The 26014-nt window shown below is 39.6% G+C and overlaps 2 protein-coding genes across 2 annotated transcripts in view; both read left to right on the top strand.

The window, feature by feature from the left end:
- Positions 1–206: 206 nt before the first annotated feature.
- CD4H9orf40 (chromosome D4 C9orf40 homolog) lies at positions 207–6433 on the top strand. Its single transcript, XM_042912016.1, has 2 exons — positions 207–727; positions 5844–6433. Exons 1-2 carry the CDS (start codon positions 305–307, stop codon positions 6000–6002), a joined length of 582 nt encoding a protein of 193 aa, XP_042767950.1. The 5' UTR covers positions 207–304; the 3' UTR covers positions 6003–6433.
- A 520-nt stretch (positions 6434–6953) lies between these two features.
- Positions 6954–26014, top strand: part of TRPM6 (transient receptor potential cation channel subfamily M member 6) — a 201257-nt gene continuing 182196 nt past the window's right edge. Inside the window, exons 1-2 of the mRNA XM_042912014.1 lie at positions 6954–7041; positions 12944–13088. The gene's annotated coding sequence lies outside the window, so the exon portion shown is untranslated. The remainder of the gene's footprint in view (positions 7042–12943; positions 13089–26014) is intronic.

Below are 26014 nucleotides of genomic sequence, written 5' to 3'. Positions count from 1 at the left end.
CTCCGCCTGGCAGGCGCGAGTACGCGCGCGCACATTTGTGCGCAGGTTCGAATCTCCGCCGCTTCGCGGTTGCTCCCCAACGTCCGGCAGCACCGCGGCGGCCGCGAGGGCAGCTCGCGGGCTGCGCTGGGCCCGGCCGCCCCGCCCCGCCCCCTCCGCACGCACCACCTGCCCTGCCCGCCGCCGGCTCGCCCCGAGCAGGTCCTCGCCCCCCGTCGCGCGCTCCGCCCTCGCCCTCCGCCCCCGGAGCTCTCCGCGCTCGGCCTCCCGCGCCGGGCGGGCTCCGCCCGAGGCTCCGGGGCCCATGGCCAAGCGGCGTGCGGCCGAGCCGCTGACGTTCCACGTGCCTTGGAAGCGGCTCCTGCTCTGCGACTTCCCCGAGGAGCCGCCGCCGCTCTGGATCCCGCCGCCGGGGGCCTCGCATCCCGGGCAGCCCGTCGGCGTCCCGGAGCCGCCCCGAAAGCGCAAAATCGACGCGGGGGCTATGACTGAGGCTTCAGCTTCGCCCAGCAAGCGCCGCGACGGCGGGGACACCAGCGTTCCGGGCGGCGTGGAGCGTGAGGGCCAAGGCCTGGAGACAGGCGAGCCGCAGTTGCTGCAGCCTCCCGTGCGGCCCCGCGGGCCGGGGGAGGAGCCCCGGGGCGCCCGGCCCCCGAGGGGCGGCGGCGACGACGGGGCGGGGCGCACGGAGCCCCCACGGGGAGACTGGGGGGCCGCACCGCGCCAGGTAGGGGCTGGGGACCGGCTGAGCGCTCCAGAGGGCGGGAGGGATGAGGAGAGAGGGGCTCACCCTTTACGCAGCCATGGCACGCCCCGGGAAGAAACAGATTGGTCCCCTCTTGACTCGTGTTCATCAAGAAGCCCCAAAAGGCGAAAAGCCGGGAACCCTAGGGCAGGAAGGACGTGGACTCCCAGACTACCCACCAAGGGCCTCAGAGCCCTTGGCCCCTTGGCAGCGTTTTGGGAGAGTCGTGTGGGCTTGCACCTTTAGTGCCTGTGGTGTGGAAGAGGGAAGCAGGAGCGTGGGTCACGACGGACTAGAGCCTGATGAAGACCTTGACCGTGGACCGCGATAGGTCAGCTCAACGACAGATGGAGAAAGGGTAGCGCGCCTTCCTTGGCTTAATGATGATTTCTTCTAGAATTCGTGGTAGATTTATTTCTAAGGAGGGTGACCAATGTGGTAGTCATCAGTTGGATGGCCTGTAGGCATGGTAAAGCGCTTGTGGTAGAGAGGAAGGGCCTCCCTGCCTTGGGAACAGGCATTTAAAAACTCAGTGTTAAATCGGATTTTTTAAAAAAAGGAGCATTGTTGAAAATTAATTTGGGCCCTAAAGTAAAACGTATATGAGGATCATATATAACAGTTCCTATTCTTTGGGAAACGAGCCTGCCCCATCTCTGAGCCTGAGGTTTGATTTGTCTCGAAGTTCACCGTGTGAGACAGCAGAACCCTTGAAATGTGACTAATCCAAATTGATGTGTGCTGTAAGTGTAAAAAAACACTCTAGGTTTCGAAGATCTCAAAGATTTTTATATTGATTGCACATTGAAAGGACTTGAAGATACTGGATTGGATAAAATGTATTAGAATTTACCTGTTTCACTTTTTTAATACAGCCACTAGAAAAATTTAAATTGTGCTTGTGGCCTGCATTACATATTTATGAGACTGCTTTGGTTTATACTTAGGAATTCGGGCTGCATTTTGGCAGTTCTGGATTGACTTACCGGGAGCTTTGGGAATAGAAGTACCAAGTGTAGGGCTTAGAATTCACCAAACTCTTTTCAAGCACTACATCATAGTATTCACCTCACCTTTTTCCATGGTGTTCAGTATCTCTTGCAGAATTAACCAAATGCCTTTGCTGGGGGGGAAAAAAAGGTGAATTGAGGTTCCTTTGGCATGCCTTCTTGGTGGAAAAACCTAATACAATAATGACAATTTTAGAGTTATAGTTGGGAAAGAACTTTTTCTCTGGTTGTGAGAAATCATCCTTCAGATAATAATGGACATTTCTGGTTGAAATTCTAAATTGTAAATATTCCCATCCCCAGTTTTCTTGGAATTTAGAAAACATGAGGTTTAGGAGTTTTTTTTTAGACTTTTTTCTTTAGATTGCTTTTGGATATTCAAAATCCGCTTACTTAAAACTGAATGATAGCACTTATGTTTTGAAAACAGAATAATTAGAGTTTCCAGTTGTATTGTGTGTGTTGCCAATGGCAAAATCTAAGAAAACAAACCCAGGATGAGAATTATCCAGATCTATTTGATCTGAGGGTAAGTAGTGTGTAGTTTGAAAACTTTGACTCTTCGGACCATTTTGGTACCCCACCCATATGTAGGGTTGTCTTCCCTACCAGAGTATACTCACTGAAGTATGCCACAGATTGATAAGAAGGAAATAGGGAAATTATAGGTAGAGGAAAATTTTTGAGTAGGCTGACTCACCTTAGAATCTCTTAGACACAGCTGTATCTTCTACAGCGATGACTACATCTGACAGCTCTTTGCTTCCCAGTCACTACAGGCCCATGGCAAGGACTAAGCTTGGCCATGGGGTACCTTCTTCACCAAGTCAATCCCTGTTCCCTTTTCTTTTGGCTAAAGCCTCATGTTTCTTCCTTTTGTTAGTTCTGTTCCATGAGCTTCTTGTCTTCTGCAAATTTAAGAGAGGGACATGTTTTCTCCAGTTCCTCTCTTTCCTTCCTGCTTCTAAAGATGCAGGTTTTTTGTTGGTTTTTTGTTTTTTGTTTTTTGTCTTTTAAGGGATTTACAGCTAATTACCAAGATACACGCTATAACAGAAACATGGAGAAGTTAAAAAGGCTTTTCAATTCATGCAGTAAATGTCTCCCTGGTTCCTAGCACTCAGAGTAGAGCGTAAGTCCTTACCTTCACCCTTGGGATCTTGTTTAGGAAAAGTTTTCTCAAATATGTCCTTTCTACATTGAAGATTTAATTTAGGCAGAATAAAGACACCTATTTTTCTGTCCTAGAACCTCAGTATTTTTTGAGTTGTCTCATGTTTTTTTGTTGTGTTGGCTTTTTTCCTAGGTGGTTTTTGTTGAGTTTCGTTTTTTTAACCAGAGAAGTAAAAACCAGATACTACTTCATTAAATATTTGTGTTTTCTCATGATAGTGTCACTTCGTGCAGATTCATTTGCTCTGTCTGCTGATCCTCACTGGTAGCTACTTTAAATGGAAAGTAAGCAGAAATGTTTTCTTCCTATTCTTAGGAAGACAATAATGAATGATTCATAGGTTTCTTGGGATATAATATGTAGCCATGTTGAGCTATTACAGTACTAGCCCTTAATTTGAAAATGAGTCCTGCATCTCACCGATGCGGAAACAGACTTCGATCAAAGTCAGGGTTGGTGGATGGTAGAGTTATCTTGCAAACCCAGGTCTGTCTGGTGGCAAAGTTTGTGCTGTCTGCTAGTAGGTTACACTGATGTCCTTAAAAGATCTTTTTTGGGCCCATGTTTATAAGTAGGTAATTTGGACGGTAGATTTTTTCAAAAAGGCAAAGATACAACCCTTGTTTTTTAACCCTGTTTATGTATCAAAATGAATTGGGGGGGGCATCCTTTGAATTACTGCAATTTTTTTTTTTTTTAATCCCACTGTAAAGAAATTCCAAAGACACTCTTAATTCTCTAAGTTTTAGTGTCTAAGATTTCCTTTTAGGCCAGTGTGGTCCAGTAAAGTAACTAGCCACATGTGGCTATCAAGCATTGAAATGTGGCTAGTCTGAATAGTGCTGTAAGTATAAAATACTCACCAGATTGTGAAAACTTAGTGTGACAAAAAGAACGTGAAATATCGCATTCATTTTTAAAAATACTGACTACACATTGAAATAATATTTTGGATATATAAGGTCAAATAAAATATTGTTAAGAGAATTTTACCTTCTTTTTTTACTTTTTAAAATTACTTATGTGGCTCTCATACTTCTGTTGGATAGTGCTGTTACAACAAGCATGAGCCTAAAGTAAAAACACAACCTGGTAGAATAGATCTATAAATATTCATCTGGGCACAGTGTTAACCTTCAAAATGTTCACCATGGAAGCCTGTATATAATTCCAGTGCCACTTCCTTGCACAAAGTATTTTGGGGATGCTTTTCACATTTTGTGTCAATCTTGAACTTCATTGGAATGTCAGCTTCACTTCACAGTTACTTGAAACAATTTTATAGCCATTCAATCTGTTGAATTTTAAAGGAGCCAGCACTCAACTTGGATTTATCAGCGTTGATTTATTGATTTAAAAGTCATGCCTTCGGGGCGTCTGGGTGGCTCAGTCCGTTGAACATCTGACTCTTGATTTTGCCTCAGGTCAGCATGCCAGGGTTTTGGGATCGAGCCCCGCATCAGGCTTTGGACTGAGTGTGGAGCCTCCTTAAGATGCTCTGTCTCTATCTCTTTGCCTCTCTCCCCCACTCTCTCTCTCTTTATAAAATAACATTAAAATTAAAAAGTCCTGCCTTGCACCAAATCTTGTATCTTTGATAAAATAATCAGTTTAAGATTTTCTTGTTATTTAGCATGTTTATACTCTAAAACTTCTTGGCAAGTTTTCAAAATATTTTAGCCTATGTAAAGTCAATCGCTTAAAATACCAAGCCTCAGGGGAAAGACGAAAAAATAAGTTTTAAGGTATATTTGTATTTTTATTTTTTATTTATTTTTTTTATTTTCTTTTTTTCATTTTTTTATTTTATTTTATTTTATTTTTTTAATATATGAAATTTATTGTCAAATTGGTTTCCATACAACACCCAGTGCTCATCCCAAAAGGTGCCCTCCTCAATAGCCATCATCCACCCTCCCCTCCCTCCCACCCCCCATCAACCCTCAGTTTGTTCTCAGTTTTTAAATCACATTTGAATACAACATAGGTCCTCTCAAGTCTCCAGGTACACATGTATTAATGTGGTAACATTAGCATAAATATCCAAAAATTTTTTTTTTTAATATATGAAATTTACTGTCAAATTGGTTTCCATACAACACCCAGTGCTCATCCCAAAAGGTGCCCTCCTCAATACCCATCCCCCACCCTACCCTCCCTCCCACCCCCCATCAACCCTCAGTTTGTTCTCAGTTTTTAAGTCTCTTAAGCTTTGGCTCTCTCCCACTCTAACCTCGCTTTTTTTTTTTTTTCCCCTTCCCCTCCCGCATGGGTTTCTGTTAAGTTTCTCAGGATCCACATAAGAGTGAAACCATATGGTATCTGTCTTTCTCTGTATGACTTATTTCACTTAGCATAACACTCTCCAGTTCCATCCACGTTGCTACAAAAGGCCATATTTCATTTTTTCTCGTTGCCACGTAGTATTCCATTGTGTATATAAACCACAATTTCTTTATCCATTCATCAGTTGATGGACATATATTTGTATTTTTAAAACAAGTTGTGTTCCTCACTGAAAGATAAAAATAAATTTATGAAAAAAAATGTTTTTAAATGATTTAAAAAAAAAGAGAAAGAAAAAAAAATTATGACATTTTCCAACATTTTCTTTGGTTGAAAAATGGAAGACAGTTATCAAGAAGATGCTCTTGGAAGACATTCTTTTAAAGATAAACTACTAACAAAATATTTTCACAAATCCATGAGTATGAAAATGCACAGAGTTGACTGAGCCCATGAAGTACTTTGATTAGGCAGAATTAAAAATGTACATTTGTTGAAGATGCGAAGTAAAAGACCCAAAATCTTCATGTGAGTTTGCTTTTAAAACAAAATTTGTTTCCTGGGGGGGGAAAAGTAACTTTTTCATACACCGATGCTGTCCTTTCATCTCTTTCTTTTTCCCCTAAAGCTCAATGAAGAATTCTGGCAGTATAACACCTTCCAGTACTGGAGGAATCCCCTGCCACCTATTGATCTGGCAGACCTCGAAGACATCGGCGAAGGCAGCCTGCGGGAAGCAAGGCTTCAGGGCAAGAACGAAGTGGTTGAGGTCGACATGGAGTCCTGACACAAGCACCTGAAAAATAGGTCTTTCGGCCGCGGCCTTTGAGGCGACCTCTCTTAAGTGAATTTGCATATTCTTAAGGAGAAAAGTTATTTTCCATACTTGATGCGATACCATTCCCAAACCTGAAAAATGAGGAAGAGTTGTTTTAAAGATAAATGCCTGTGGTCACTACTGAAACTCCCAAGAGGGATTTGTCAAGGATCTAGTGCAGTTAGAGGGGAAGTATTTTATATATGTACTCTCAAAGAAAAATTTATGTTTAGATTCTAAATTTGAAAATATTCGTCTTCTAAAAAAGAATTCTGACAGTTTTAGAAACAGGTGGGAAACGCTCAAATGTTCCTCTTGTCTGTACCAAAAAGTTAATTTGTGGTACATGAAATGAATATTGTTTTTTAACTGTTATTAATAAAATGCTTTCTAGTACATCGTATCGACTCTTCTTAGTTGAACAAATAACTGACTTAAACATCTATGCAAACTTAAAGTGCGGGGGACTCTTAAAGGTGGTATAGTTTTAAAAGAACTTTGTAAAGCGTAACGTAGTGAGAATTTCAATTTGGGGAGCGTGTTTGCATAGCTTCCAGTATTTGATATTTGTTTAACTCTACTCTGGGGAATCAAAAATGGATCGAGAACAATGAGAAGTGAAGAGGTTCTTCCCTCCCCCTTTTCCCAGGTTAAGAGGAAAGAAATTAGTGGTATTTCTTAATTTCTTGGCTTTGAGTTGCTTTGAGGGTACGGTTTTTATTGCTTATTGCTTCAGACTTACAGTTCTCAACACTGGCAACACTTCAGAAATCTTTGCCTGAGTAGCACTCAAGAGATGCCCATTTAACTGTCTGAGACGGGCCTTGGGTATAGCTATTTTTTTAGGCACCAGTCCTCCTCCTTTTCCCCAATCCTAATGTGCCGACAGCTTTGAGAACCACTAAACTGATGGTAGTTTTTCCTGTTTAAAGGAGATAACATTTGACGTGAAACAGCGCCTCTTAATTAGCTTTGTTTTTATTTCACTCTACTGATGGATTTGTTACAAGTAAGTTATTGTGTTGTTATTACTATTTCATTGTTAAAAAAATAAAGTAAGCAGTTTGTGTTTGAGTTGAGTATCAATGATTGTTAATTAACTTTTGTACTACATCCAGAATGTTGGCTTTGTAATAGAGTAACCCGTCCTTGTATATTTTTTTGTTGTTAATGACAGTAGATCCCAAATTGAGAAAGGATGATAAATGCCAATGAGAGAGAGAGAACGTTTTGTGGATACTGTAGGATTTAAGTATGAGTTGACATTAATAAGAATATCCTAGAACAAAAGACATGTATTGTGGTTAAAAGTTAAGCCTTTGGAGTCAGACCTGGTTCAAAGGCTTGTGTTGCCACTTTCTACCTATGTAACGTTAAGCGAGTTATTTTTCATCGCCAAGCCCTAGGTTCCTTAACTGTAAAATGAGAAACAATAAATAGTATCTACCTCAAAAGAGGCTATGTGTATTGTCAAGCAATGGACTAAGTGCTTCACCCACATCTTGTTTAATTCTCATAATAACCTTATTGTAGGTACAAAACAGTAACTAGAATAAATGTGCTTTTTGTAGTTATGCTTCATTCTACTTTAAATTGCCACCAGAAGTTTCACGGTAAGAATTGGAATTGAGATAGTAAGCATGGCAAGCTAGTGCGGGAAGCAGTTAAATTACTGTGGAAAAAAGGAAAATGGTAAACTTTCTTCCCCTTCTGTTTGGCCTGAGCGTAAGGAAGGTGTCCATTTTCGTTCACTACTCTTCCTGGTGCCCAGAACAGTGTGTGTCACATAATAGATAGTCCATACAAATTGCACAAGCGAATTAGTGATCTTACCTGTTGACAGGAAGGTTAATGCCAGCAGTTTTCTAGAAACATATCTTACAAAGCTAGGCATTCTACCGAGGAAGTCCATACAAAAGATGTGTTGCAGAGATCAAATACATAAAAACTGAGACAAGTCCAGCTAATGAACTACAGGAGGTGGTCATTTACTTTAATGAGAAATTTCATAGGATATTACATTGCAGGTTTGTGAATGGGAGATTGAAAGTGTACCTCAGACGGGGTCCTGGCTGACTCCGTTGGTAGAGCTATGTTGACTCGTGATCCCAGGGTTGTGGTTCAAGCCCTACCATAGGTGTAAAACTTAGAAAATGAGTAGCTCAGACAACTTTTTGGAGCATTATGTGTCAACATACAAAACTAATGTAAAGAGATTCAGGGAAAATATTTGCTGTCAATATGTTGAAGGCTGAACATTTAAAAAAAAAAAATTTTTTTTTTTTTAGTGTTTATTTTTGAGAGAGAGAGAGAGAGAAAGACAGAGTCCAAGCTGGGGAAGGGCAGAGAGAGAGGGAGACACAAAATCTGAAGCAGGTTCCGGGCTCTGAGCTGTCAGCCCAAAGCCCGACGTCAGGCCCAGACCCACAAACTGCGAGATCATGACCTGAGCCAGAGTCAGACGCCCAACGAACTGAGCCACCCAGGCGCCCCGAAGGCTGAACATTTTTATACATGTATATATATACTTCAAGCATTTCAACATGTTTAATATGTAAAATATGAATTTATATGTAAAGATGTATACATACATACCCATACATGTATATGTATATATAGGGAGAACAGATTTGAAATAACTACATCCTTTTAGAAAAAAAATTTTATTAACTCCAGATAATTTGGCAAAATTGCATGGTGGGTAAATTAAGATGAAAATTTAAAGGTAGGTTTTTTTTTTTTTTCAGGTTATATACACTTCACCCAGATTCCCTAGTATAACATCTTACCACAGTACAATTATGAAAATGAGGAAATTAAAGTTAATATAATTCTATAATGCTATTAGGAGGACGTGGAAAGAGTGACTTCCGACAGTTCTTAAAAGAAGTAAAAAATGTACAGAATTTATAGACTATTCAACTTCTACCATCATCCCGCTAACCTTTTTCTGGCCCAGGATTCAATCCAGGGTCACATGTTCTATTTAGTGGTAGTATCTCCTCAGACTCCTTTAAAAAGATTCCTTGGGGGCGCCTGGGTGGCTCAGTCGGTTAAGCGTCCGACTTCAGCCCGGGTCATGATCTCGCGGTCCGTGAGTTCGAGCCCCGCGTCGGGCTCTGGGCTGATGGCTCAGAGCCTGGAGCCTGCTTCTGATTCTGTGTCTCCCTCTCTCTCTCTGCCCCTCCCCCGTTCATGCTCTGTCTCTCTCTGTCTCAAAAATAAATAAACGTTAAAAAAAAATTAAAAAAAAAAAAAAAAGATTCCTTGGAATTTCTTTGCCTTTCGTGACCTTAGCACTTTGTGCAGAGTACTGAGCGGTTATTTCATAGGGTAGCCCACAATTTTGGTTCGTCTGGTATGTCTCATAGGCAGGCATCTTTGGTAAGAACTCCAGACAAATGATGTATCCTCAGCACATCACACTGGAAGGCACTGCCCTTCACCTTGTCTTGTCATTGCTGATTATAACTTTGATTTCTTGGAAAAGGGGGTGTCTGCCAGGTTTCTGTGTTAGAAAGTTAATATCTTCTATATAATAGTTATCTTCTGGGAAGATACTTTGAGACTATGTAAATATCCCATTTACCATCACATTCTGCCTGTAAATTATCAGATCTGTTGATGATTCTTTACATGAAAAATTTTTGGTCTGGTGTATGTCAAGTGGTAACTTTCTCTTTCCATTATCCCTTCTACATCTATCCATTGGAATTCTATAAAGCAAGAGCTTTCCTTTCACCCTCATGTTTCATCCAGTGATTTATTTCAGGATAGACTTATGGGCATATATTTTATTCTATGAGTTATAAATGTGTTATTTTATTGTAGAAATTATCCCAACAGATTTGGCCACTGGGGGGCCCTTTGAGTTAGCTCTTGTGCCCTTCCCCATTTTTTAACACACTATTTATTGTGTGAGTACTGGTTAATCTTGGCAATGCACTTCTGCATTTACAAGGTTAATGGATGGAAACTATGCCCCATGTGCACCACTGTGTTTTTCACTGAACAGCCTGAGCCCTGACATCCTCTTCAGAAAATGGGGACACGAATACCCACCTAGAGGAGCGGAATGGGGATGAAATGACACAGTGGCTGTGCAGAACCCATAATGGGCCATAAATATACATGTCTCTTCCTCATAGGACATGAAATGCACATTTTTGCCATCTTTTTCGGTAGGTAGACAGATAAGTCTATTAGTGATCTCTGACAATACCTGAAATTGAGGCTAACACTAAAGTCACTTTTAAAGAATTTCAACAATTGTCTGGAGTCCACAAATCTAAACAATAGTGTTCTAGTAATTTATATTTACTTACTGCTGTATCTTGTGTCTTTCTGATACACCCTGTGGTAGAGAGAATTCTAAAGTGGGCCCAAAGATTCCCAGACTGTATCATCCAGTCATTTGATCAAACACTAGTTTAGGTACTACTGTGAGGAATTTTGCAAATGTAAGTAAAGTCCCAAACCAGTTCGTCATAAGGTGAAATGATCCAGGTGAAGGGGACTTAATCACGTGAGCCCTTTAAACATATGGGTGAAGGGGTCAGAGACAGAAGTCAAGCGCAAAATGTGGGAGGGATTGAATATAAGAACAATTCTGGCTTTGAAGATGAAGGGAGCCATCTGACAAGAACCTAAGAGTAGCCTCTAGGGGAGGAGAGTGAGTCCTGGCAGCCAGCCAGCAGGGAAACCGTGACCTCAGTCCTACAACCTCAAAGATCTGAATTGAGCCAACAACTTGAATGAAGATGGAAGTGGAAAACGCCTTCCCGGAGTTTTCAGAGAGGAACAAAGCCTGGCTGACACCTCGATTTCAGCTTTGTGGCACTCTTGAACAGACATCCTTCCCTGCCAAGTGGGACTTCTGACCTACAGAACTGTGAACTAATTGATAGGTTTTTGTTGTTGTTTTTTTAAAATGCTAAATTTGTGGTAATTTGTTACGCGGCAATAGAAAACTAATAGAGACTATCATTTTTAGCATTTCCATCCCTTCTCACGCAGATGTCCCGTCACAAACATTTCTCTTTGTGATGTCTTCACTCTAGTCTGGGAATCATTTCTCCAAACGGTCCTGGTTCTGTTATTAGAGAATGTACTTAGAAATGAAGACGTGGGTGCAACGTTGCTCACCGGTGCGGAGTATCGCTGCTTCTCGATCCTCTCAGCTGACAAAACTACAAAATATATGTGTATACAACTATATGCATTTCTCCATCTGTCAGTATACTTGTGTCTATATCTGTATATATACTTAAAAAAAAGAGTTCGTGCTGACACTTCCAATCCCAATCCAACACCACAGTGTCCATTATAACTTCCCCTCTTAGTATTATTATTATTTTTTTAAGTTTATTTATTTTGAGGGACACTTAGGTGGCTCAGTCGGTTAAGCATCCGACTTCGGCTCAGGTCATGATCTTGTGGTTTGTGGGTTCGAGCCCGGCATCTGGCCCTGCTAACAGCTCAGGGTCTGGAGCCAGCTTCGGATGCTGTGTCTCCCCCTCTCTCTGCCCTTCCCCCACTCGCACTCTGTCTCTCTCTCTCTCAAAAGTAAATCAACATTAAAAAATTTTCTTAAAATTTATTTATTTTGAGAGAAGAGAGTGTGGGCACACATGTGCGTGAAAGGGGGAGGGGGAGGGGAAGAGAGAGAGGGAGAGAGAATCCAATGGGCTCGATCCCACAACCTGTGAGATCATGACCTGAGTGGAAACCAAGAGTCAGACACCCGAGTAAGCCACCCAGACATCCCTTATTTTTAACTCCTTTGAAAAGTAGACCTCATATCCCCTGTTTATTTGTTTGCTCAATCCTCAAATACACTACTGCACCAACATGCCTGCTAATGTATATACTTTTTGTGTTTAGCCTTTGGCTATTCAATTAATATATTGTTCCCTAAAGTTACTTAGGTTGGTTATTTACTTGCAATACAGTTGGATTCATTTGTTTCTGTTTATATATCAGTTTTGACTCCCCATCTAATGTTTTAAAGTTTGTAAAACATTGACATAGTTCTTCAAGTCAGAACTACACAAAAATGTATAATCAGAGAAGTGTCATTCACCCTAACTCTTCTCCTCCATTCATTCCCGTTTTCCCTACTTTGTACCCTTTACCTCTGTAAATAAACAATTTCATTAGTTTCTGGCTTGTTTGTGTGTGTGTGTGTGTGTGTGGTTTTTGTTTTTGTTTTCTTGCACTAATGGGCAGATACACATATCATTTCTTCTTTATATATTTATAACTCATACAAATTTATTAGAAAAATGTGGTTCTAATAAATGGGTAATGGACATAGAAAAACTAGTTTACAAAAGAAAAACATGAGAATAAAAATAAACATTTTTGTTTAATTGTGATCTCAAATTTTAAGTAAGAATCTATTTATATAAATTGGCAAAAGTTGCAGAACATGTTTTATTTTTAGTAAAGCCTGTCTGAAAAGCAGTTTGGCAATATGCTTTAAGAGCCTTATCATAATCTTTGAACTAGTTTTCATTCTGTATCCAAAAATATATCCTAAAGGGATAATCAGAAAACTAGATGCAAATTCACACATCACTGTAATAGTAAAATATTACAAATTAAAAAAAAATAACTTTTAAGAAAATTGATGGATAATTAAAATATACATGATATAATAGAATGAAATCATAAATTGGTATTGCTAAGAGTTTTAATGATATGGGAAAATGCTTAAAAAAAATAGGACTTTCAGACAGCTAATCAAACTCTGTCTTCCACTAATTACAACTGAGAGCCCAACTAAAATACACCTCTGGCCTCTAAAACCTAAATGAAGGCATTACCGAATATGGAATGGAAGTCCAACTTGGCAAATCGACTCATACAGAGTAAAGTTTTATGGTTTTATTTTTTGCCTTCTCTCCCAGCATTGAACCAAGAGTGAACACCCAGCAGAGCTCCACCGGTCAACATGGGCAGCCCAAACACTGAAAGAAACCTACCTTTTTGGCCAGAAGAGCAGGAAAGGAAGCTGCTCTGAGCAAGAGTGAATTCTGGGGATGAGAGAGCTGGGTAAGTGATCCCTTAATTCTGTGTATAAACTGGCACTAGTCCTGGGCTTATTCCTTCTTGTTTTATTTTTTTAATCTTTATTTTGAGAGAGAGAGAGAGAGAGAGAGAGAGAGAGAGAGAGAGAGAGAGAGAACAAGCAGGGGAGGGGCAGAGAGAGACACACACAGAATCCAAAGCAGGCTCCAGGCTCTTGGCAGTCAGCCCAGAGCCTGATGTGGGTCTTGAACTCACGAAGCACAAGATCATGACCTGAGCCAAAGTCAAATATTTAACTAACTGGGCCACCCTGGTGCCTCAGTCCTGGGCTTATTCTTGAGGGACACATGTAACGGACAGATTGAGAGCCATATAGCAAAGACTTTGAGAACTAAACCACAGTATAAACTTATGCTCAAATCCCTCACAAATGTCTGAGTGTTGCATACTTGGGACATGCCCAAAGCAGCAGAGCCAAGGATTTGAAAACTGAGCTGACCTTAGAACCTATGCCCACGGAAGAAGAGACAGTACTTACGGTCTGAACCTAACTGTGTTGAATATCTACTTAAAAAAAAAAATCAACATCCTTTAGAAGATTTTGACAAGACCCATAGTCTCACAAGGTAATTATTCAAGACACAATCCAAAATACTTGACATGCAAAGAATAAAAAAAGTGTGGCCAGTTTTAAAAGGAAACACAATAGTCAGCATGCAAACAGTCAGTGAAAGGTGACCTGTTTTCAAAGACAATCAAGAGAGGTCAATTTCAAGGTGACCCAAATATTAGACTTACCCAAAATTTTAAAGCACCTATCAAAACTTCTCTATAAGGAAACTGAAGTGAATGAAAACCTAGACTTTCTCAAAAGAAAAATATAACCAATAAGAAACACGTGAAAATTTTAGGAGAGGAGAATACAAATACAGACATAAAAAACTGAATGAAATGAATGAAATCTTGCCATATGCAATGACATGGATGGAGCTACAGAGTATCATGTATGCTAAGTGAAATAAGTAGAGAATGACAAATACCATATGATTTCACTCACATGTGGAATTTAAGAAACAAACGAGCAAAAGGGAAAAGAGAGACAGAGAGAGAGAGAATGCTAAACCAAGAAACAGACTCTTAACTGCAGAGAACAAACTGACAGTCACCAGAAGGGAGGTGGGTGGGGGGATGGTTTAGGTAGGTGATGGGACTGAGGAGGGCACTGGTGATGAGCCCCGGGTATTGTATGGAAGTGTTGAAACACTATTTGTACACCTGTAACTGACATTACACAGTATGTTAACTAACTGGAATTCAAATAACAACTTGAAAAAAAAAAGAAAAGGATAACATATTTTAAAAAAATACATACTCCTTTCTGATCTGCTGAAATAAGTGGGATAGATATAAACATTATTCTTTTGTACCTGTATTAAGCTAATTATGATTTTTGTTTGTTTTGTTTTGGTGCTTAGTCTAAGAATGATGTTGAATATTTTATTTGAGTTTTTCCGAGGCGTAATGAGTCTCTTGAACACTTGGAATTTTTTAAAGAGTATTGCTCTCCATAAAAGTGGCTCTATATTTTTAATCACCTCTTTAAAATATGTTAGTTTACCCTTTAGAAGAAAGGTGGTAATTATTATAACTACAAAGGGAATTGTTACATAATTCTGTTATGCTTGTTAAAATTTGAAGACAATATTTTTATTTTTATTAATGCGATAGGTTTTCTGACTTGAGCTTATAAAACCGCAGGTGCAAAAATGTGGGCGTATCCAATAATGTCTAATGTCATTCCAGCCCTCAGCTTTACAGGCGTCATTTGACTCCTGTATTCCATTGTTGAACAAGCACCTGTGAAGTCTTGCAGGCAAAGGTATTAGTGCAGTACATGACTCTGTATCAGTACATGACTAAATCTACCAATTAGTTTTTTTCCCTATTTCTCCCACCCCTGGCTCACCACCTCTGGCCACCACCAATCTCTTCTCCGTATCTGTGAGCTTGGTTTGCTAATTTATTATTTCTTTAATTTATAGATACCAAATGTAAGAGAGATGACACAGTAATTATCTTTTTCTGACTTTGACTTCGTTCACTTAAGCATAATTCTCACAAGGTCTGTCCATGTTGTTACAGATTTTGTGACCGGATAATATTCCAGCTTCTTTATTCATTCAGTCATTGATGGAGATTTAGATTGTTTCCATATCAGGGTGCTTGGGTGGCTCAGTCGGTCAAGCAGCCGACTCTTGATTTCGGCTCAGGTCACGATCTCACAGTTCGGGAGATGGAGCCCCGCGCTGGGCTCTGTGCTGACAGCACTGAGTCTGCTTGGGATTCTCTCCCTCCCTCTCTCTCCGACCCTCCCCGGCTCTCTTTCTTTCTCAAAATAAATAAATAAACATAAAAAATAGTTTAAAAAAAGATATTTCCATATCTTGGCTATTGATAAGGAATGCTGAAATGAACATGGAGTTGCACATACCTTTTTGAGTTAGTGTTTTTATCTTGTTTGGATAAACACCCAGAAGTGAAATAACTGGAACATATGTAGGTCTATTTTAATATATAATATTAATATTTAATACTTTTTTCCATAGTATCTGTACCAATTTATATTCCCATCAGCAGTGCACAGGGGTTTCCCTTTCTCCACATCCTTGCCAACACTTGTTATTTCTGGTGATTAATGTTATAGAGCCTCTTTTCATGCACCTGTTGGCCAAGATATGCCTTCTTTGGAAAAATGTCTATTCAGATGTGCCCAATTTTTTTTTAATTTTATTTTTTATTTTTTAAAATTTACATCCAAATTAGTTAGCATATGGTGCAACAGTGATTTCAGTAGATTCCTTTGTGCCCCTTACCCGTTTAGCCCATCCCCCCTCCCACAACCCCTGCAGTAACCTTCAGTTTATTCTCCATATTTATGAGTCTCTTCTGTTTTGTCCCCCTCCCTGTTTTTATATTATTTTTGCTTCCCTTCCCTTCTGTTCATCTGTTTTGTCTCTTAAAGTCCTCATATGAGTGAAGTCATGATTTTTGTCTTTCTCTGACTACTTTCACTTAGCGTAATACCCTCCAGTTCCATCCATGTAGTTGCCAATGGCAAGATTTCATTCTTTTTGATTGCCGAGTAACACTCCATGGTGTGTGTGTGTGTGTGTGTGTGTGTGCGCGCACACACACACACACACACACACACCACATCTTCTTTATCCATTCACCCATCAATGGACATCTGGGCTCTTTCCATACTTTGGCTATTGTCGATAGTGCTGCTGTAAACATAGGGGTGCATGTGTCCCTTCGAAACAGCACACCTGTATCCTGTGGATAAATGCCTGCTAGTGCAATTGCTGGGTCGTAGGGTAGTTGTTGTTGAGGAACCTCCATACTGTTTTCCAGAGTGACTGCACCAGCTTGCATTCCCTTAGATCTGCCCAAGTTTTAATTGGACTTTTTTTTGCCATTATGTTGCTTGTGTTATTTATATATTTTAGTTATAAGCCCCTTATCAGATATATGATTTGTAAATATTTTCTTCCAATCGATAGGTTGCCTTTTCATTTTGTCGATGGTTTTCTTTACTGTCAAAAGCTTTTTAGTCTGATGTAGTCTCACTTGTTTATTTTCGCTTTTGTTGCTTTTGTTTTTCGTGTCAGATTCAAAAAATTATTGCCAAGACCTATGTCAAGGATTTTGCCACTTAGGTTTTATTCTAGGATTTTTATAGTTTTAGGTCTATTTTCAAGTCTTTAATCCATTTTTTACAACTTTTTAAAAGCAAATGGTACTGCCAGTGTGGGGCTTGAACCATTAACCCCACAATCAATAGTTGCGTGCCCTACCAACTGAGCCAGCCAGGTGCCTCTAGTCTTTAATCCATTGTGAGTTAATTCTTGTGTGTAGTAGAAGGTAGTGGTTCAACTTCATCCTTTTGCATTTGGCTGCTCAGTTTTCCCAGTACCATTTATTGAAGACACTTCTCTTTTCCCATTGAATATTTGTGGCTCCTTTCTTGTAAGTTAATTAACCATATATGCATGGGTTTATTTTGGGGCTCTCTATTCTATTGATCTCTGTGTGCCATTACCACACTGTTTTAATTATTATAGCTTTGTAATATAATTTGAGATCAGGATGCATGATATCTCCAGCTTTGTTGTTCTTTCTCAAGTTTGCTTTGGCTGTTCAGGGTCTTTTATGATTTCTATTTCTGTGAATAATGCCATTCGAATTTTGATAGGGATTGTATTGAATCTGTATATTGCTTTGCAGAGTAGAGACATTTTAACAATATTAATTATTTCCATCTGTGAATAATGGAATTTCTTGTATTGTTCCTGGTCTTTAAGGACAAGCTTTCAGCTTTTTGCCACTGAGTATGGAGTTAGCTTTATCATATTGAGGTACATTCCCTCTTATGCCAACTTTGTTGAGAGTTTTTTTTTATAAATGTTGGTTGAATTTTGCCAAATGCTTTTTCTGCATCTATTCAGATGGCTATATAATTGGCCGTGATGTATGACACTGCCTAATTTGTGGATGTTGAACCATCCTTGCATCCTTGGAATAAATCCTACTTCATCATGGTGCATGATTCTTTTAATGTATTTTTGAATGCTCTTGGCTAATGTTTGATTGAGGATTTTCCCATCTGTGTTCATCAGGGATATTGACCTGTAATTTTCTTTTCTTCTGGCATCCTTGTCTGGTTTTGGTATCAGGGTGCTACTGGCCTCATAAAATGAGTTAGGAAGAGTTCCCTTCTATTCTATTTTTTGGAAGATTTGACAAGGATTGGTCTCAATTCTTCCTTGCAAATTTGGTAGAATTCACCTGTGAAGTTGTCTGGTCCTGGAATCTGTTGTGAGGTTTGTGATTACTGATTCAATCTCCTTGATAATAATTGATCTGTTCAGATTTTTCTATTTCATCAGTATTCAGTGTTGGTAGACTGTATGTAGAAATTTATCTATTTCTTCTAGGTTATTCAGTTTGTTGTCATATAATTGTTCATACCAGTCTGTTATGATTCTATGTATTTCTCTAGTGTCAGTTGTAACATCTTTCATTTCTGACTCACTTCTTTCTTGGTGAGTCTAGCTAATGATTTGTCAAAGATTTATCCTTTCAAAGAACTAGCACTTAATTTCCTGGATCTTTTCTGTTGTCTTTTTAGTCTTTGTTTCATTTATTTCTGCTGTAATCTTTGTCATGTCCTTCCTTCTCTTAACTTTGAGCTTTATTTGTTCTTTTTTCTCTAGTTTCTTGAGGCAGAGAGTTAGGTTGTTTATTTGAGAGCTTTTTTTGTTTCTTGAGGGTGGGCATTTATTGCTTTCAACTTCCCTCTTAGAACTGCTCTTGCTATATCCCATAAATTTTAGTATGTTAGATTTCTATTTTCATCTGTCTGAAGTCATTTTTGATATCTCCTTTGATTTCCCCAATGACCCGTTGGTTATTCAGTAGCATGTTGTTTAACCTCTACATATTTGTGTATATTTAATTTTTCTTCATGTAATTAATTTCTAGTTTCATACCATTGTGGTCAGAAAAGATGCTTCATATGATTCCAATCCTCTTAAATTTATTAAGACATGTTTTGGGGCTCCTAGGTGGCTCAGTCAGATAAGTGTCTGACTTTGGCTTAGGCCATGGTCTCACAGTTCATGAGTTCGAGCCCCACATCGGGCTGTCTGCTGTCAGCACAGAGCCTGCGTCAGATCCTCTGTCTCCTCTCTCTGTTCCTCCCCTGCTTGTGCTCTTTTTCTCAAAAATAAATAAACATTAAAAAAATAATTAAAAATAAAAAAAATACTTAAAAAAAATACTTGTTTTGTGGCCTAACATATGATCTATCTTGAAAAATGTTCCAGATACACTTGAGAAGAATATGTATTCTATTGTTTTTGGATGGAACGTTCTATAAGTATCTGTTAAGTCCATCTGGTCTAGCGTGTCATTTAAGGCCAATGTTTCCTTATTGGTTTTCTGTCTGAATGATCTATGCACTGACGTAAGTGGAGTATTAAATTCCCTACTATCATTTTATTGCTGTCTACTTCTCTTAAGTCTCATAATATTCATTTTATATACTTAGGTTTTCCTATGTTGGGTGTGTAAATATTTATACATGTTATATTTTCTTATTGGATTGACTCTTTATCATTATGTAATGCCTTTCTTTGTCTCTAATTACAGTCTTTATTTTAAAGTCTATTTTTTTCTGATAAAAGTGTAGGTACTCCAGCTTTCTTTTGGTTTCCATTTGCATGGAATATCTTTTTTCATCCCTTCACTTTTATTTAAAAAATGTTTAATGTATATTTATTTTTGACAGAAAGAGAGACAGAGTGTGAGGAGGGGAGGGGCAGACATAGAGGGAGACACAGAATATGAAGCAGGCTCCAGGCGCTGAGCTGTCAGCACAGAGCCCAACACAGAGCTCAAACTCACAAACCTTGAGACCATGACCTGAGCTGAAGTCCGACGCTCAACTAAACTACCCAGGCGCCCCTCCAACCCTTCACTTTTAGTCTGTGTGTGTTCTTACATTCTAAAGTGAGTTTTGGGGCACCTAGGTGGTATAATTAGTTAAGTGTCTGACTCCTGATTTTAGCTCGGGTCATGATCTCATGATTGTGAGATCAAGCTTCAAATTGTGCTCTGTGCTAATAGCACAGAGCCTGCTTGGAATTCTCTCTTTCCCTCTCTCTCTCTGTCCCTCCCCCACTCATGCTCTCTCAAAATATAAGTAAATAAGTAAATAAGTAAATAAATAAATAAATAAATAAATGTGAGTTTCTTCTAGGCAGCATAGAGATGGGTCCTGTTTTTATATCTATTCAGCACACTTTATGTCTTTTGATAGTAGAATTTAGTCCATTTACATTTAAAGTCATTATTGATAGGTATGTACTTTTATCTATCAATGGTGGCTTTAAATGTAAATGGACTAAACTCATCATTTGGTTAGTTGTTTTCTGGCTGTTTTTGTAGTCCCTCTTTAGTCTTTTCTTCTCTTGTTCTCTTCCTTTGCGGTTTGTTGACTTACTTTAGTGGTATGCTTGTATTCCTTTCTCTTTCTCTTTTGTGTGTTTGCTATAGGTTTTGTTTTGTGGTTACCATGAGACTTATATATAGCAACTTAAAACTAAAACAGTCTATTTTAGGGGCACCTGGGTGGCTCAGTCAGTTAAGCATCCAACTTTGGCTCAGGTCATGATCTCACAGCCTGTGAGTTCAAGCCTCACGGCAAGCTCTGTGCTGACAGTGAAGAGCCTGGAGCCTGCTTCAGATTCTGTCTCCCTCTCTCTCTGCACCCCCTACCCCACCACCCCTGCTCACACCTCTGTCTCTCTCAAAAATAAATAAACATTAAAAAATAAAAAATAAATGAAACAGTCTATTTGAAGCTGATAACAACTTGAGTTTGATCCCAATGGAAAGCTCAACATTTTTATTCCCCCCACCATGTATTATATATATATTTTTTATGTATTATATTTTTAATGTTACATTTTACATCTTTATGTCTTATGTATCCCTTACCAAATTATTATAATCATAGTTTTTAGTACTTTTGTTTTATAACCTTCATGTTAGCTTTGTAAGTGATTAAGCAACTACCTTTACTATATATTTATCTTTCCAGTGAACTTCATTCTTTCATATGTGTTCTTGTTACAAATTGGTCCCCTTTCTTTTTAGCTTAAAGAAGTCTCTTTATCTGTTCCTGTGAGGCCAGTGTAGTGGTGATGAACTCCTTTAGTTTTTACTTGTCTGGAAAATTTTTTATCTCACCTTCACTTCTGAATGATAACTGTGCTGGGCATAGTATTCTTGGCTGGAAATTTTTTCCTTCAGCACTTTGAATATGTCATACCACTCCCTTCAAGCCTGCAACGTTGTTGCTGAAAATCTACTTACAGTCTTATGGGGGTTCCCTTGTAGGTAAGAAGTTTTTTCCTTCTTGCTTCTTTTAATATTCTCTCTTTGTCTTTAACTTTTGCCACTTTAATTAAAATATGTCTTGGTGTGGATTCCTTTGTGCCCCTCTTATTTGGAATTTTCTGGGCTTCCTGGATCAGGATGTCTGGTTCCTCACCCAGGTTAGAGAAGGTTTCTGCCATTATTTCTTCAAATAAGATTTCTGCCCCCTTTTCTCTCTCTGCTCTTTCTGGGACTCCTATAATGTGAATGTTAGTCTGCTTGATGTTGTCCTAGAAGTCCCTTAAGCTACCTTCACTTTGAAATTCTTTTTTGATTTCACTGCTCTGATTGATTTCCTTCTAGTTAACTAATCTTTTCTTCTGCATCATCTTGTTTGTTGTTGAACCTCTCTGTCGTATTTTTCATTTCAGTTACTGTATTCTTCTGCTCTGTGACTTCTATTTAGTATTTTCTTATTATTTTTTTAATCTCTTTGTTGAAGTTCTCACTGTGTTCCATTCTTCTCCCAAATTCAGTGAGTATCCTTATGACCATTATTCTGAACTCTTTATTGGGTAAATTATTTATCTCTATTTCTTTAAGCTTTTTTTCCCCCTGAGGTTTTATTTTGATTTTTCATTTGGAACATATTTCTCTGTTTCTTTATTTTGCTTTACTCTCTGTATTGGTTTCTATAGCAAATGAAGCAACCACTTCTCCCAGTCTTGAAGGAGTGGCCTCATGTAGGAGATGAACCTTGTTATTGAGCCCTGCATCAGCTCTTGGTTGTCTTTTAAACCTTTGTATTTGTCCAAGCAGCCTATTATATTTTTAATAGCTCTGACTAGTTCAGGATGTGCCAAGACCTGTCATTGTCCCAAAGATCTTAGCACCTAGATCCAGGACAACTGAAAGCCAGATCCTCAGGTATCAGCTTTTGCAACTATGCAACTATATGCAGTCCTATGGGACCACAAACATAAGCCCCATTTGTCACCAGGGCCAGGGGATCTAGAGGTGTCCATTGGGCAGCATGCACAAAAGTCAGGGCTTCAGGTGAGTGTATAAGCTCTTTTCTGGGAGATACTGACAAGCTGGAACGAGGCAAAGGGAGAGCACTAAGGTGGCATCCACAGCCTACATTCTTTGAGAGCAACTCCATGGGCCACTAAATGTGGGCTAAACCTGAAGTGTGCTCCTCAGGCCAAAGCTCCAGGACAAGCAAAGGGGCCTCCCTCACAGAAAGACTGGGAGGGGTGTGCCTCAGCCTGCAATCTGTGTGGTACCTTGGGGAGCAGTAGTTTGCCAAGAGCCATCTTTCTGTTTTCCATAGTTCAGCGGGACCTCGGACTGCAAGCCACTAGAGTTAGGTGGTCGAGGGGTGTCCCCTCAGTGGCAGCAACAAAAACCAGTGCAACAGATAGGTATGTGTAAAGCTGCCCTTCAGGAGACAGTGGTGTTCCAGAGTATGTCAGCAGGTGAGCACGAATATAGTACCTGCCCTCTGAGGTCTCTGGAAAGGATTCCAGTCAGTCCCAAGATGCATGTTTAATTAGAACCCTGCACCTCAGACCACAGTCATGATCATTATTACCTTAATAGGTCTCCTATGTGGAAAGACTGAGCTCCTGGGTCTATTGCCTCTTGCTCTGTCCTGGAGATGGAAGCTGTGTAAGAACGCTTTTTCTGTTGGTTACATCCGTGGGATTCATGAGTGTAAGCCCCAGTGGCCACCAGAGTCAGGTGATACAGAAGCGTCCCCTAGAAGCAGTCACAAAAATTAGGGAGCCAGACAGAGGTTTGAGCTCCTTTCTGGGCGATACCAATTATTACAGTCCCATGGGACCACAAACTCCCCTGGCCTCCAGAGCCAGGAGATCAAGAGGCATCCCCTGGGCAGCAGCTGCACAAATCAGGGCATCAGATTTCATGCTCCCTTGCATGAAATATGGGTGCTTTGGAGCATGGCAAAGGGAGAACGTGAAGATCGTGCTTTCCAGTCTCCATCCCTGGATAGTGTGCTGCAAGCTCCTAGATATGTGTGTTCAGTCAGATGCCCCTCAGACCAATGCTTCAACATAAGCAGGTGTCCCTTCTTCACTTTGAGTCTGGGTATGGTCTGCTGCTCTGAGCTGGGCCCTGGGGCAGGTGCTCACAAGTCTGAGCACACAAGCCCTTTAAGAGGTGTTTCTCAGATCATTTCAGTCTTGTGAGTCTCAGGGCATGAGTCCCATTGATTTTCAAAGTTAGATATTTGGTGGCTCATCTCTTAGGTGCAGGTTTTAAAAGTTAGAGTGTCTACGGGCACCTGGGTGGCTTAGTCGGTTGAGCGTCTGACTTTGGCTCAGGTCATGGTCTCACAGTGCATGAGTTTGAGCCCCACATTGGGCTTGCTGCTGTCAGCACGGAGCCCACTTTGGATCCTCTGGTTCCCCCCTCTCTCTCTGCGCCTCCACCCACCTCTCTCTCTACCCCCCCCCCCACTTAAAAGTAAATAAATATTAAAAAAAAAAAAGGTTGAAGTGTCTAATAGGGGGTTTAAGCCCTTTGCTCCTCAGGGAGAAGCTCTTGGGTTTTGAGTTCCTTCCTGGTTGTGGGTCTTCTTGAAGATTGTGTTCCAGCCTCTCCTACCTGCTCTGAGGTGGTTTTCTTCTAATTAGGCTGGTGTGTAGTTATTACTCAACCAGCCTTTAAGGTTTCTAAGAGGAAATATTTCCATATGCAGCTTTAGGCTCTGTGGGAGTAAGTGAATTCAGGATCTACCTATGTCACCATCTTGAACCAGAACCTTAAATTAAACAATGTATATTCTTTTCCTGATTGTATAAATAATATGTTCCCGTTTTGGAAGTACATGAAGGCACAAAAATATAAACAAACAATTAAAATCCTTTTCCCAAAGACAACCACGGTAATACTTTAGCTTGTTTTTTGATCCATAGTTATATATTTGAATTTATCATTATTTCTTTAATTAATCAAAGTAATACATGAATATGACTATATATATATGTGTGTGTATATATATATATATATATATATATATATATATATATATATAGTTTTTATTTTTTATTTGCATATTTTTAATTTGCATTCAGGTTTATCAGGGATATTGACCAGTAATTCTCCTTTTTTGGTGGGGTCTTTGTTGGGTTTCAGAATCAAGGTAATGCTGGCTTCATAGAGTGAGTTTGGAAGTTTTCCTTCCATTGCCGTTTTTTGGAACACTTTGAGGAGAATAGGTATTACCTCTTCTTTAAATGTCTGATAGAATTCCCCTGGGAAGCCATCTGGCCCAGGACTCTTATTTGTTGGGAGATTTTTGATAACTGATTCGATTTCTTTCTTTTTTTAAAATTTTTTTAAATGTTTATTTATTTTTGACAGAGAGAAAGAGAGACAGAGCATGAGCGGGGGAGGGGCAGAGAAAGAGGGAGACACAGAATCCGAAGCAGGCTCCAGGCTCCGAGCTGTCAGCACAGAGCCCGATGCGGGGCTCAAACCCACAAACTGTGAGATCATGACCTGAACCGAAGTCGGATGCTCAACCGACTGAGCCACCCAGGCGCCCCAATAACTGATTCTATTTCTTTGCTGGTTATGGGCCTGTTCAAATTTTCTATTTCTTCCTGTTTGAATTTTGTTAGTGTGTGAGTGTCTAGGAATTTGTCTATTTCTTCCAGATTGTCCAGTTTGTTGACATATAATTTTTCAGAGTATTCTGTTATAACTGTATTTCTGTGCCTTTTGTTTGTGATTTTATCTATTTGAGTCTGCTTTTTGAGAAGTCTAGCTAGGAATTTATCAATTTTGTTTATTCTTTCAAGAAATCAGCTCTTAGTTTCATTGATCTGTTCTACTGTTTTTTGTTTGTTTGGTTTTTTTTGGATTCTGTATTATTCATTTCTGCTCTAATATTTATTATTTCCCCTCTTCTGCTGCCTTTGGGCTTTATTTGCTGCTCATTTTCTGGATTCTTTAGGTGTAAGGTTAGGTTGTGTATTTGGGACCTTTCTTGATTTTTGAGATAGGCCTGAATTGCAATGTATTTTTCTCTTAGGGCTACCTTTGCTGCATCCCAAAGGGATTGAGCTGTCTTGTTTTAATTTTCATTTGCTTCCAGGTATTTTTTAATTTCCAATTTAATTTCCTGGCTAACCCATTCATTCTTTAGTGGGCTGTTCTTTAACCTCCATGTATTTGAGGGCTTTCCAATTTTTTTGTGGTCAATTTCAAGTTTCATAGTGTTGTGATCTGAAAATATGCATGGTATGATCTCAGTATTTTTGTACCTGTTGAGGGCTGATTTGGTGATCCAACATGTGATCTATTCTGGAGAATGTTCCATGTGTACTTGAGAAGAATGTGTATTCTGCTGCTTTAGGATGAAATGTTCTGGATATATCTGTTAAGTCCACCTGTTCCAGTGTGTCATTGAGAGCTGTTGTTTACTTGTTGAATTTGTGCTTAGATTATCTGTCCTTTGTTGTAAGTAGAGTATTTTTTTTTTAATTTTTTAACGTTTATTTATTTTTGAGACAGAGAGAGACAGAGCATGAACGGGGGAGGGTCAGAGAGAGAGGAAGACACAGAATCTGAAACAGGCTCCAGGCTCTGAGCCATTAGCACAGAGCCTGATGCAGGGCTTGAACTCACGTACCGTGAGATCATGACCTGAGCCAAAGTCGGACGCTTAACTGACTGAGCCACCCAGGCGCCCCATAAGTGGAGTATTAAAGTCTCCTATAATTATGGTATTATTATCAATAAATTTGCTTATGTTTGTGATTTATATATTTGGGTATATCAAATTGGGGGCATAAATATTTACAATTGTTAGCTCTTCTTGATGGATAGACCTCTTAAATATGATGTAATGCCCTTCTTCATCTCTTGTTACAATCTTTGTTTTAAAATCAATTTGTCTGATATAAGTATGGCTACTCTGGCTTTCTTTTGATGTCCAGTAGCATGATAGATGGCTCTCTATCCCCTCACTTTCA

This window comes from Panthera leo, chromosome D4, assembly GCF_018350215.1.
Source record: "Panthera leo isolate Ple1 chromosome D4, P.leo_Ple1_pat1.1, whole genome shotgun sequence".
NCBI classification, from domain to species: domain Eukaryota; kingdom Metazoa; phylum Chordata; class Mammalia; order Carnivora; family Felidae; genus Panthera; species Panthera leo.
The sequence above is the reverse complement of the archived record's forward strand: the minus strand, read 5'-3'. Positions and strand labels throughout refer to the sequence as shown.